Source organism: Narcine bancroftii, chromosome 6, assembly GCF_036971445.1.
Source record: "Narcine bancroftii isolate sNarBan1 chromosome 6, sNarBan1.hap1, whole genome shotgun sequence".
In the NCBI taxonomy this organism is placed as follows: Eukaryota; Metazoa; Chordata; class Chondrichthyes; order Torpediniformes; family Narcinidae; genus Narcine; species Narcine bancroftii.
Genome location: NC_091474.1, coordinates 233,756,896 through 233,770,193, shown reverse-complemented (window position 1 = coordinate 233,770,193; position 13,298 = coordinate 233,756,896). Strand labels below are relative to the sequence as shown.

General features: G+C 41.6%; 1 protein-coding gene across 2 annotated transcripts in view; it reads left to right on the top strand.

Annotated features, from left to right (window-relative positions):
- The window catches only part of LOC138737139 (regulator of microtubule dynamics protein 2), a 101,091-nt gene extending 92,927 nt beyond the window's left edge, over positions 1 to 8,164 (top strand). Inside the window, exons 10-11 of one of the 2 annotated variants that reach the window (XR_011340780.1) lie at positions 3,507 to 3,597; positions 6,395 to 8,164. Coding sequence is in view for 1 of the 2 variants with exons in the window: in XM_069887705.1 (XP_069743806.1) it covers positions 6,395 to 6,448 (54 nt within the window). In the remaining variant the exon portion in view is untranslated. The remainder of the gene's footprint in view (positions 1 to 3,506; positions 3,598 to 6,394) is intronic. The other variant, XM_069887705.1, reaches the window with a different exon arrangement.
- Positions 8,165 to 13,298: the final 5,134 nt, after the last annotated feature.

Sequence of the window (13,298 nt, the reverse complement as noted above, 5' to 3'; positions counted from 1 at the left end):
GATGGCTCAGATACCCAACTGAGCCTTTGTACTGAACAATTTGTAATTTCAGTGTGGTAGCTAGCTATCAGATCCCACCATGGTCAAAATGTCAAATCCCAGCAAGAGTCTTCGATTTTCTGTATCTCCCCTTCCCAAAAAAGCTGCTGTGTCTATGAGTCAATTTAAAATTTACAAAGTGAAATTAGCAATTTGGTTTAGCCATATAATAGTTTATGGCACGGAAACAGGCCATCTCGGCCCTTCAAGTCCACAACGGTTCACTCAAACAACTCCGCTAGATCCCTCCTGCCTATTCTCCGCCCATAACCCTCTAACCCCCTCCTATCCATGTATATATCCAGCCTCCTCTTAAATGAAAGAATTGACTCTGCCTCAATTATTTCCGCTGTAAGATTATTCCATTCAGCCACCACTCTCTGAGTGAAGAAGCACCCTCTAATGTTTCTCCTAAAATTCTGCCCCCTTACCCTCAACTTGTGTCCTCTTGTTTCAACCTCCCCTGCTCTCAGGGAGAAGAGTCTACTTGCATCTAGTCTGTCTATTCCCTTCATAATTTTAAACACCTCTATCAAATCCCCTCTCAACCATCTACGTTCCAGTGAATAAAGTCCTAACCTCTTCAATCTTTCTCTGTACTCTAGGTATTTTAAGCCAGGCAACATCCTTGTAAATCTTCTCTGCACCCTCTCCACCTTATCTATATCCTTCCTATAATTTGGAGACCAGAACTGAACACAATACTCTAAGCCTGGCCTCACCAACGCCTTAAACAGTCGCAGCATCACCTCCCAGCTCCTATACTCTATGCTATGATTTATGAAGGCTAGCATACCAAATGCCTTCTTAACCACCCTGTCAACATGGGAATCCACCTTCAAGGAACGCTGCACCATAACTCCAAGATCTCTTTGTTCTTGTGCATTCCCCAATGTCCTCCCCTTTACTACATATGTCCTATTTTGATTATTTTTTCCGAAATGAAGCACCTCACACTTCTCTACATTAAATTCCATCTGCCATCTTTCAGCCCAATTTTCCAGACAAACCAAATCCCTCTGTAATCCCTGAAAACCTTCCTCACTCTCCACCACTCCCCCTATTTTTGTATCATCTGCGTATTTACTTACCCAGTTAACCACCCCATCATCCAAATGATTAAATATAAATTATGAACAACAGGGGACCTAGTTCCGATCCTTGAGGTGCTCCGCTCGTCACAGGCTTTCATCCTGTCAGATAGTTGTCCACCATGACCCTCTGCTGTCTCTCCTCCAGCCACCTCTGAACCCATCTTACTATTTCTCTATTAATCCCTAGTGACTGAACCTTCCTTACTAACCTTTCATTTGGAACCTTATCAAAAGCTTTGCTAAAATCCAGATAGACTCCATCAACTGCCCTATCTTCATCCACCTTTCTTGTCACTCTTCGAAAGACTCAACAAGGTTCGTCAAACATGACTTCCTCTTCACAAACCCACGCTGGGTGCTCCTGATCAATCCCTACTTATCTATATATTTATACACACCATCTCTAAGAATACCCTCCATAACTTTCCTTACTACCGAAGTCAAGCTTATAGGCCTATAATTACTTGGCTGACACCTCGTGCCTTTTTTAAACAGCGGAACTAGATTAGCAGCCCTCCAATCCCGCGGCACCACACCCTCCTCCAGTGATCGTTGAAAGTGACAGTGCCTCCACTATTTGCTCCCTGACCTCCCTGAAAATCCCATCAGGTCCAGGACACATCCACTTTTACTGACCCTAGAAGCTCCAAAACCCTCTCTTTACTAATCCCTATATTTTCCATAACTTAGCCGTTTGCCTCACTTATCTCACATAGTCCAATGTCCTTTTCCTTCGTGCATACAGTTGAGAAAAAAATTGTTTAATATCTCTCCCATCTGATGCTGTTCCACCTCCAGATTGTGTGAAAAAGACTTTTTCCTTTACCTAAAGACTCTGTTCTTGCTCTCCTCCCTGACATGAACTCTTGTCCCCAACCTTACTAGTTTAAAGCCCTAGCAAATGCCCCTGCCAGGAGACTGGTACCTCTGGAATTTAGATGTAACCCATCCTTACAGTACAAGTCCCATCTCCCCCAGAAACGGTCCCAGTGGTCCATGAACTTAAAACCCTGTCTTTACTCCACCCCTTCAGCCACACATTCAATCTCCACCTGATATTAAGTTAAGATGGGTAAATAATGTAATACAGGTGTGTATTACATTACAAATGCTGGCTTTCCCATCCCATTCATCACTTGTGGAGAAGGAAGAATTAAAAGTGGCATCTGGGCAAATGGTATTGATCTTACTGATGCAGGTGGCATGAGTTCCTTGTTGGAGGTGAGAATTGAAAGGGTAGATGGGATTGATTAATGAAGCTAGAAATCAAGTGAAAGGTTTTCTGGACAATTCAGGCTGATGGGAATCATGAGACACTTTAACAAAGAAGAGCAAGGACTGAATACAAACATGAATATTTCCGCATGATTAATCTGGGCCAGGTGGCAAAATAATTTTGCAATAGATGTTCTTGACCCAAATAAAGAAAGAATTTCAAAAGGTTAACACTTATAACGTCTCTCCAATATAATCCTGCTTCAAAATTTGCTTCTTCATCAAACTTGCTGATGGTGCATTTTATAATGGAATAATTTCCCATTATTTTGTTTTGCATGAAAGTAACAACTTTGGTCAAATATTTAGACTGATTTTCATTGAATCGTGGAGTAAGAGAAGAAGAGGAGTGAAGTGATCTGGTTTGTATGGCAAGAGAGACAGCTTCCATGCTTAATCATTGGGTGATGTATCTTTAAAGAAAGCACCCATCAGAACAGCAGAGAGAAATAGAATCTGTTAAAATCATATTTACCCTAAAGACATTATAGTAACTCAGAGGCTTTAATATTTGATAGCTGTTCAAACCATTGTATTGTTCTGTACTGTGTAGCCAACGTCTACAAAGAAACACACACACACACACACACACACACACAGTGTGGCAGGTGAAGCTCACTCCTTTATTTAGGGCGGGAAAGGCTGCTTTTATACTATTCAAGTTCCCGCCGTTTTTTGCTGATTGACTGAGTCAGCCGTATGAATAACAGTAGCGGCGGGAACATCCATGCATATCAATGTCCTTCTTCCCCAGCCTGTTTCTGCTGAGTTAGCTGGGCAGCTTGACCAACGCCATTTTAGGGCTGTTGGTCTGATGCTGCCCCAGCTTCTACCCCCACCAGTTCATTATCCTGGGAATCGCTTTAGCGATCTCTGTCCGCGTCTGCTGCCGCACGATGTGCCGGCCCAATCTCCGCAATTGCGGGCCGCCACAACTGTTTATTGGTAATATTGGAAGGTAATTTCACAATACTTCATATCTTGGTCATCAGGACTGATTATTTGGTAAAGGAAATAAGCATCTTTTAAATTCATATTTTTATCTTTATTTCTGTGTGGCTAAGAACAAGTACCATAATAATGTGTCATTCCATTTAGGCTGAATAGATCATTATCACCAAGTGGTTGTTCATGGGATTGAAACAGGAGGATGAGTGATGTGGCAGCAAAAAGGACAAATCTGCACACTGTAAGACAATAGATTGAAATATAACAGTAACCAAGGATATCTGCCGACATGGCCTGTTTCCGCTCCGTAAATGGTTATATGGTTATAAGATTGTCAGAAAAGCCTTTGACAAGGTGTCGCACATGAGGCTGCTCAACAGGATAGGAGCCCATGATATTATGGGTAAGATATAAGCTCGGATAGAAGACTGGCTGACTGGCAGAAGGCGAAGACTGGCTGGCTGGCGGTGACTAATGGTGTCCTGCATCGTCGGCGTTAGGATGGCTACTATTCACATTGTATCTAAATAAGTTAGTTAATAGAATTGATGACTTTGTGGTCAAGTTTGCAGCTGATATGAAGATAGGTGAAGGGCATGTAGTATTGAGGAAGAAGGGAGTCTGCAGGGGACTTGGATAGGTGGGGAGAAAGGGCCAGGAAGTGCCAGATGGAATACAGTGGAGTCAAGTGCATGGTCATGCACTTTGGTAGAAGGAATAAAGACATAAACTATTTTTAAAATGGGGAGAGAACTCAGAAAGTAGAGATCCAAAGGGATTTGGCAGCCCTCATGCAGAATTCCCTAAAAGTTAACTTGCAGGTTGAGTTGGTAGTAAGGAAGGCAAAAAAGGATATGATGCTGTAGCTTTATAAGGCATTGGTCAGACTATATTTAGAGTAAGTATGCAAGCAGTTTTGGGCTCCATATCTAATGAAGGATGTGCTAATGTTAAGGAGGGTCCAGAGGAGGTTCATGAGAGTAATTTCGGGTTGAAAGCATTTGATGGCTCAGCACCTGTACTTGCTCCATTTTAGAAGCTATGGGGATACCTCATTGAAATATACCAAATATTGAAAGGGCTATATGGAGTTGAAATGGGGAAAATGTTTCCAGTAGTGGAAGAGTTTGGCCCCAAAGGGCACAGCCTCAAAATAAAAGGACATCACTTTCCAACAGAGATAAGTAGAAATCTCTTCAGCCACAGGTTGGTGAATCTATGGAATTCGTTACCATAGGACAGGATTTCTCATGCCTCACCTACTACCCCACCAGTCTCCATATCGAATATATTCTCCACAATTTCCATCACCTACGTGATCCCATTACCAGACACATCTTCCCCTCTCCTCCCTCTCCACTTTCTCCATGGACTGCTCCCTCTGGGCCTTCCTCATTCACTCATCCCTTACCACTATTCTCCACCTTGGTACCTACCCCTTTAACCACAAGAAATGCTCTACTTGCAACCACACCTCCTCTATTTCAGCCACAATTTTCTTGTTTACTGTAACTGTTTTAGTAGGTTCTTCCGGATGCCTACACACAAGGCAAATGGCATAACATTATTATTCGGAGAGAAAGGTGTGAAAGTACCAGTTACACCGGACAACAATTTTTTTCAAAAGTTTTGTTTCCCGAAAAAAAAATGAGGATTATGATGGACAATTTCAAGCTGAACACAAAGAAAATTTCAGATTTGCTGTATCAAGCAAGAAGTTAGAGAAACATTAGCTTTATTGAATTTAGCCTATTTAATTGCATAATGATGTTGACACATTGTGTTAGTTAAACTGACCTAAAAATATTTTGCCATTTTTTTTTTTTAAATTTTTTTATTTTTCACCCCATAAATCACATTAGCCATGATATACACTATTTCTTTTTCACACATATACAGTGACTTTTTCTCCCCCCCCCCCTTTCCTCCCAAACCACCCCCCCACCCCCCCCTCTCATCCATTTTAGGTATACAATCTAGGTTGCATTAAGCCAGTCAGACAATGTTGTCATTCAACAAAATTACACCAGAAATTCTACTGAGTCCATTCTTTTCTTTCCTTCTCCTTCCATCAACTTAGGTAATGTTTGTCCCCGGTAGGTTTTCGCTATTGTATTTAATGTAAGGCTCCTATACTTGTTCGAATATTTCAATCTTATTTCTTAACCAATATGTTATTTTTTCTAATGGAATACATTTATTCATTTAAATTTGGTAGTTTCTTCCTTTTAATTTGGTTATGTATTCCATTAATATTTAAAGACATATAGTTCAGCGTAGCCCTTTTATATTTTGTTTATCTTCTCTTTCCGTTTTTCCATCATTACCTTTCCTCCTTTTCCATTTCTGTTTTCTTATTTTCAACTCTTTATAAGACAACTTTTTGCCATTGATTTTCATTTTTATTCAGCATCTGATGCCTCTCGTGTCAGTGTGCAACAGTAGACAGCCAACATTGATGGATTCCAGTTGCCCTGATAACCGCTTTTACGTGGTCACAGTGTCCTGGTGAAACCTTTCACCATGTTCATCACCGACTACACCAAGAACAACAGGGAAGAAGTCCAAGCGTGAATGCATAAAATTAACTTTAAAATGACACGTTGCTCTTCATGGTTTTGTATGCTTGAAGCATATTGTAGTTTATCAGCTGGATGTAGTTTGATGCTTTGCAGTTGCCAAGAAAATTCTCAACATCATATTTAAATGCCTTCTCTGCTATTTTCTCCAGCCTCACTAGTAGATCTTTGAACCTGCACTGAGTGAATGCCCAGGCATGCTTGGACTGACCAAAACAGACTTATCTGAGGGCAATATACGAGTAGACAAAATATGACAGCAATTCCCAAAAATAGGTTATATCTTAAAAAAACAGATCCGGTCGGTACATGATCGGAAAAGTTTGGGATGATCCTCTTGATCAGTAGCCCAAAATCCATAAAATACACCCAAAAATGTTCAGGAAGCAAAATCTTTTTTGTCTCGTGTTATCATTTACAAGATATTTTCATGTACATCTTTCCTTTCCTTTTCCACAGGAACAAGAAACCCAAGAAGAATTAGAAAATCTTCTCTCCGACCTCAAGCAATAAATTTTATTATTTTGAAACATAATAATTTGAATGATATAACTACACTAAATTTTCCTTGAGCAGAGAGATATAATTTACTTTGAAAACCAATGGTGAGGGTCACTTCTTTTGACAGTCACTGATCTTATGGTTGACTATATTGAATCACGCTAAATTTTCAATTCTGTATTTATTGCCATTAACAAGTCCAAAATTCAGAATTTGGAAGTTTGTACCAGCATCATAGGGCAAACATTCATATACACTACTTTTGCAACAATAAATAAAAAGTACCAAAATAGTGAACGAAAAGTAAGGCAGCGTCTTTGGTTCATTGATTATTCAGGAATCTCATGACAGCAGGGAAGAAACTGTTCTTGTGCTACTGTGTGCTTGTCTTCAGTACCTTTTTCTCGATGGTAGCAGAGTGAAGAGGGCATGGTCTGGGTGGTGGGGGTCTTTAAGGATAGAGGCTGCTTTATTAAGACACTGTCTCTTGAGGATGTCCTCGATGGAATGAGAGCTAGTGCCTGTGATGTCACAGGCGGAATTAACAACCCTCTGGAGTTTTTTTGTGTCCTGAGAGTTGGTGCCTCCATACCAGACAGTGATGCAACCAGCCAGAATTCTCTCCACGGAACACCTGTAGAATTTTTCGAGAGACTTCGGAGAGAGCATGACCTGAGATTGTCTGATCTCAGAAGCTAAGCAGGCTCAGACTTGGTCAGTTCTTGGAGGGGAGACGACCTAGGAACTCCAGGTACTGTAGGTTTCTGTGAGAGGCACTGGACAAAGTCTGCCTTACAGAAGACAAAAGTTTAAGAATTTCATGTATGTTACATTCGAAATGTAGTATTATGTGACAATAATGGAACTTTTACTTTACCTGTACCTTTACATACCGTATCTCCTCAAACACCTCACCAAGTATAGCCACTGGCGAGCCTTCTTCATGATTGCAATGACTGGGTCATGTTCCCCTCTCTTCAAGTCCACAATCATCTCCTTGGTTTTGCTAACATTGAGCATAAGATTGTTGGCATGACACCACTCCACAAGCTGATCTAACTCTTTCCTGTATGCTTCCTCGTTGTCATTTGTGATTTTGCCGACAAATGTGTTATCATTAGTAAATTTGTAGATAGCATTGGAATTGTGCCTGGAATCCTTGTGTTGGTAATCAGTGAGGAGGAGATGTTTCCAATTCATAACTGACTGTGGTCTTCCGATGAGGAAGTCAAGAATCCATTTGCAGAGGCCTAGAGTTTGTAGCTTCTTGACCAGCACCAAGGGAATAATGGTATTGAAGGTTGAGCTGTAGTCGATGAAGTGCACCATATGTATAAGTTACAGTTTTCGAGGTGATTCAGAGCTAAGTGGAGAGTCAGCAATATTGCATCTACTTTGGAGTGATACAAACCACTGAAATCATGAATGGTATAAAAACTAATCATTAAAATTTATTGATTGAGTGTATCTACACATTTGGAATGGATTTACAATCTATCATATCTAAAGAGTGAGAGATTGCTACTTTTTAGTCATTTACAGATGCCATTTCTTGCCTTTTACTATAAATTGTGTGATTCCAAAGTAAACAAAAACTTATTGTGAAAGAGCATAAATATAAGCAGACATGATTGAAAAGTATTATTTTGATTTACAGTCATGTATTAAAATATGTGAATATTTAATCAATATTTCCAGAAATTAATAAAAATGTTCACTGGGTCCAAACTTTTTGTTGTCTGTAAAGTTACTGGAGAAGGTAAACTAGATGTCTTCCATGAATTGGAAGGTTTCTTTATTGCACAAGTTAGTAATAATGAAATTTGTCATCTCTTGCTTGAAGATTGATTGTGTGAGACGAGGACATGTAATGTCTATGGAAATTCAAGTTCTAAACCCGTGGATTACTTGGTTCAGAGTTTTTATGTCCTCCGATGTATGACAAAAGGTGAATCTGCAGGAGGTGAGAACATGTTATTATGCTGTTACATTTGAACAGCTTGAAAGTCTTTATCTTTGAGGTTAGATTTTATGTACATGCAGTACAACTCTGACTATCCAAAGTGATTGGGGCCGGGCCTTACGTCAGATAAACTTTTTTTCAGAGAACTGGTCATTTTTAAAAAAACAGCCCAGTAGCAACAGAAAATCACTTGTAACAGTGTTTAAACAACAACAAACAACAAGGGAAGGCTTTTTAAGCATTAAAATAATGTTTAATTCTCACAAATAAAATGCTGGCCACCACCGATCACCAACACCTCCCCAACGAAGAGGCCTCGCTCCTGCCAAGAGCCCGATATTCCCGCTGCTGCCAGGAATACAATGTCCCCACTGCTGCTATGATCCTGACATCCCCGCTGCAGCCAGGAGTCGAAGGTCCCCCGCTGCTGCTGGGAGCCAGAGGTCCTCCCACTGCCTAGTGCCTGATGTCCCCACTGTTGCCGGGGGCCTGACATCCTGCTGCTGCTGTGAGCCCGAGGTCCTGTTCCTGCCTGGGAGGCCGCTCTCCTTGATGTTGCCAGGACAAGGGATTCTTCCGACCGCTTGCAGCTGGAAGACAGCAGGACGCAGTTTGAAAGGGAGAGTTGGAGAGAAAAGTCAACAAGTGTAGGTATAGAAGAAATTGATAGGGAAAGGGGAGGGAGTTACCTGAAACAAGGACAATTGTTCTAATTTCATGTTGAGTGAATTTTTTTTATCAAGCTATGAGGTCAGTTCAGGTCCGAAAAAATATCGGATAAATGACGGTTTGTAGCAGCAGCTCCTCTTCTCCTGCAATAACACACGCAACCAGACAGGTTGAGCTCAGTGAGCAGACTAGTTTATTGCAGGCTGCTGGGTTGTACTTATACTCCCAGTCCGGACCTGGCTGAGAACCGCACTGGAGGGCGCTGATGTCACCCGGGGATCAAGTGGTTCCCCAGCACGGGCTTCTGAGCCCCATGCTGGGAGGAAGGGAACACCCCCGACGGCACCATTTTGGCCGGCTGCCCTACTGTGTGGCTTACAAGCAGGGCCGGTTCGCCTGCCTTGTGCTGAGCCACCACAGGTTTATGATTTGTTTCAGATATCCTCATTTATCTGAAATTTTTTAAAAATTTCAGATAAATGAAGATTTTGGATAATCGGATTTGTACAATATTAGAATTTCATTAAAAATATTAACTATGATGCCATTAGGATGATCTACACAGGTTTTAGAGTATTTGGCACAGAAATGAAGCATTCAACCCAACTAGTTTATGCCCAATGTTTCTGCTTCATTTGAGCTTCTCATCTTTCCTTCTCTAAATTCAACTTTCTGTAAGTGCATATATGCCCATAGCCATTTGTTTCACTGACATTCTCAACATTTTTTGGCCAAATAAGTATATTCCATATTCTCTAGGATTTTGTGGTGACCACAGTATATGGGTGGATTACATTTATACTTTTCCAAAAGTAATATTTTGTATTTACTCTTTTTTATTAAAACTATTCATCATTTTAGCACAGTGTACTGAAGTGTAACAGAGGTTAAAATCAGTGGGAATAAAAGAGAAAGAGATTTGAGAGGCTCTCACAAAACTCCCTTCAAATAGGATGAAAACTTCATGTTAAGTATCCTTTGAAGATAATTGACAGTGCAGCAGCCAAATGGAGGTAAACTAGAAGACTGCAGATGCTGGCGTCTAGTACAGTTAGAGTTTAGAACCATAGAACATTACAACACAGAAGCAGCCCTCTTTGGCCTTCTAGTCCACGCTGAACCATTTTTTGGCCTAGTCCCACTGACCTGCACCCAGTCCATAGTCCTCCATACCTCTCCAATCCATGTTCCTGTCCATATTCCTCTTAAATGTTAAAATTGAGCCCATATTTACCACTTCAGCTAGAAGCCTGTCCCACACCCCCACCACTCTCTGTGTGAAAGAGGGCTAGAAGGGCCGAAGAGGTCTATTTCTGTGCTGTAACGTGTATATACATACTGCATAGGGAGAAAGGCTGGATCGACTAAGCTTATTTTCACTGGAATTTAGGAGATTGTGGGGGGGGGGGGTGGAATCTCATAGAAATGTATAAAGTTCTTAAGGGATTCGACAGGCTAGATTCAGGAAGGTTGTTACCAATGTTTGGGAAAACCACAACCAGTAGTCATAGTTTAACGATAAGGGGGAAGTATTTTAGGACTGAGATGAGAGAAAAAAATTGTCTCAGAGGGTGGTGAATCTGTGGAATTCTTTGCCACAGGAAGTAGTCAAAGCCCGTTCTTTACCTATATTTAAGAGGGAGTTAGATTTGGCCCTTGTGGCTAAGGGGATCAGGGGGTATGGGGAAAAGACAGTGTTAAGAGCCCAGAGGACGCCGAAACCCAGCAGCAATAGATATTCACCAAAGTAAATGGTTACTTAAACAAAAGTTGCTTTTAATTATCATTAAACATCAAAACAGGATCAACCGATGCTGCCTGATCTTACTGAATTATTTTTAGTTTCAAATATGTCAAAACATTTGCAACTAAGCACTAAAGCCTTTGCAGAACTCATGTAGCTTAGAGTTTCGAACCTGCATGTGTGCCAAACTAATACATTAATTGCCATCGTTAAAATGCATTATGCTCAAACAAGATTTGGTCTTGGTAACAGGAGAATCATGTTCTCCTTCCATTGTTTGAATCTTTAGAACTCAGAAAAAAATAATTAAAGTATACTTTCACATGTCCTCTCTCTAAAAGTATAAACAGTAATAGGAACAATGTACTGCTAAGAACCTATTTTTTGCCCAGTATTGCCAATAGCATAGTTTCTCAGCTTTAGAAGGTTGGGATATTCAGTTATAATTAATGTCCATTGTGTACTATTTTGTTGAAGAGCAATTTGAACTATGTCATTTGTGTATCTTAGTTCAGCAAGCACCATTTGATCTGTCCACTTAAGAAATAGGGGCAAGAATAGGCCATCTGGCTCATCAAAGCTTCTGCACCTTTACCATTCAATGAGACCATGGCTGATCTGCCTGTGGACTCAACTCTATTTACATGCCCATTTCCATTAACCCTTAATTCCCTTACTATTCAAAATCTATGTATGTTTTAAATATATTCATTGAGGTTGCCTTGGGTGCTTTATTGGGGAGAGATTTACACAGAATTAGGGGTGGCATGGTTGGCGTAGCAGTTAGCGCAACACCTTTACAGCCCCAGTGATCGGGACTGGGGTTCAAATCCTGCGCTGTCTGTGAGGAGTTTGTACGTTCTCCCCATGGTCTGCATGGGTTTCCTCTGGGTGGTCCGGTTTCCTCCCACTGTTCAAAACGTACTGGGGACGCAGGTTAATTGAGTGTAAATTGGGCGGCTTGGACTTGTGGGTCGAAATGGCCTGTCACTGCTCTCTCAGAGAAGCAGTTCCTCCTCATCTGTCTTAAATCTACTCCCTAAAGTCTTGAGGCTATGTACCCAAGTTTGAGTCTCACCTATCAGTGGAAAAACCTCCCTGCTTCCATCTTAACCATTTCATAATTTTATGTTTCTATAGCATCACTCATCATCATTTTAAACTTCAATGAGTATAGTCCCAGGCTAGTCAATCTCTCTGCCCCATTTCCAGATTCAACCTGATGAAACTCGTCTTCATAGCCTCCAAAGCCGGTATATCCATTCTCAAGGACACCAGAATCACATACAGTACAACCTCAGCACAGTTGGAGCAGAACCTCCCTTCTCTCCTCAAGGATGTGCACTCATCCCCCCCCCCCCCCCCATGCCCACCTTCTGCACCCACAACTGTACAACTGAATGCCATTGAAAGGGTGGTGCAATGCTATTACAATACCAGCAACTCAGGTTCAAATCTAGTGCTGTCAGTAAGGCGTTTGCACTCCTGTGTCTTTCATGAGTTTTCTCCGGCAGCTCCAGTTTTTCTCCTCCCTCCAAAACATTTTTTAGTTAGATTGATAGTTAATTGGGTCAGATACTTGTTATTGTCATGGATTAAAACAGAAATGTAATATTACACAAAATTCCAGTCAGAGAAAGAGAAGCAAGAAAGGTCCCAGAGTCACTGAATGTACGTGGATTCACCTCCAGTGCTCCCACCGCCTCTGCAGCCACGCAAGACTCCAGTTCAGTTCAAGCCAATGGCAACCTGAGACCAGGTCCAAACCTCTAACACGATGAGGAACCCTTAAGCTCCCAGGGTTTTCTGGGAGCCCTCCTTGCCCTCTTCATCCTCTCAAATCCCCGTTCTGATAACTGGTTCCTGTGAGTCCATCTCCAGCAGCCCACAGTTTAGTATGAGTTCTTTGACCTCAAGTTGCTAACAGCCCGCAGTCTGTGTGGTCTTCTCACCGGCAAGTCGGCAAGAGTTCACCGCCTTCAGCCACAGAGCCCCTCACTGGTCCGTCATCTCTGCTTCTTCCTCTCAATGTGCAATGTTCTCCCCATTACTGGTGCCCTGTGCCAGTCTGCTGCTCCCCCGGAGTCTTCAACCCCTTGAGGCTGCTGCCAAAGATTGGCACCAACATCTTGGGCCCAGATCCCACAGTTGCAGGATTTTAAATAAAACACCTTTGGCTCCTTTAACAGGCCGTTTAAAGACTGTACGGAGCTGTCAGCAATAGGACTGGGCAGTAGGTCCCCACAAAGAAATGCTGTATCTCCACTCCCTTCACTCCCTGGGTCTACACTAGCAGCAGTGTGGCCCTTCCAGCAGCTCAGGCAGCGCTGCTATTTATTTTTATTGGGCAGCACAGATTTTTTGGGCAGGAAGGGGTTCTACTATGCAGTGTCGTTAAAATCAAAATTAAACTCCATTTTCAAATTTGCTGTTGATTATCAGTAGTAGATCAGGTATCAAATAACAAGATGGAATGCAGGAAAGAG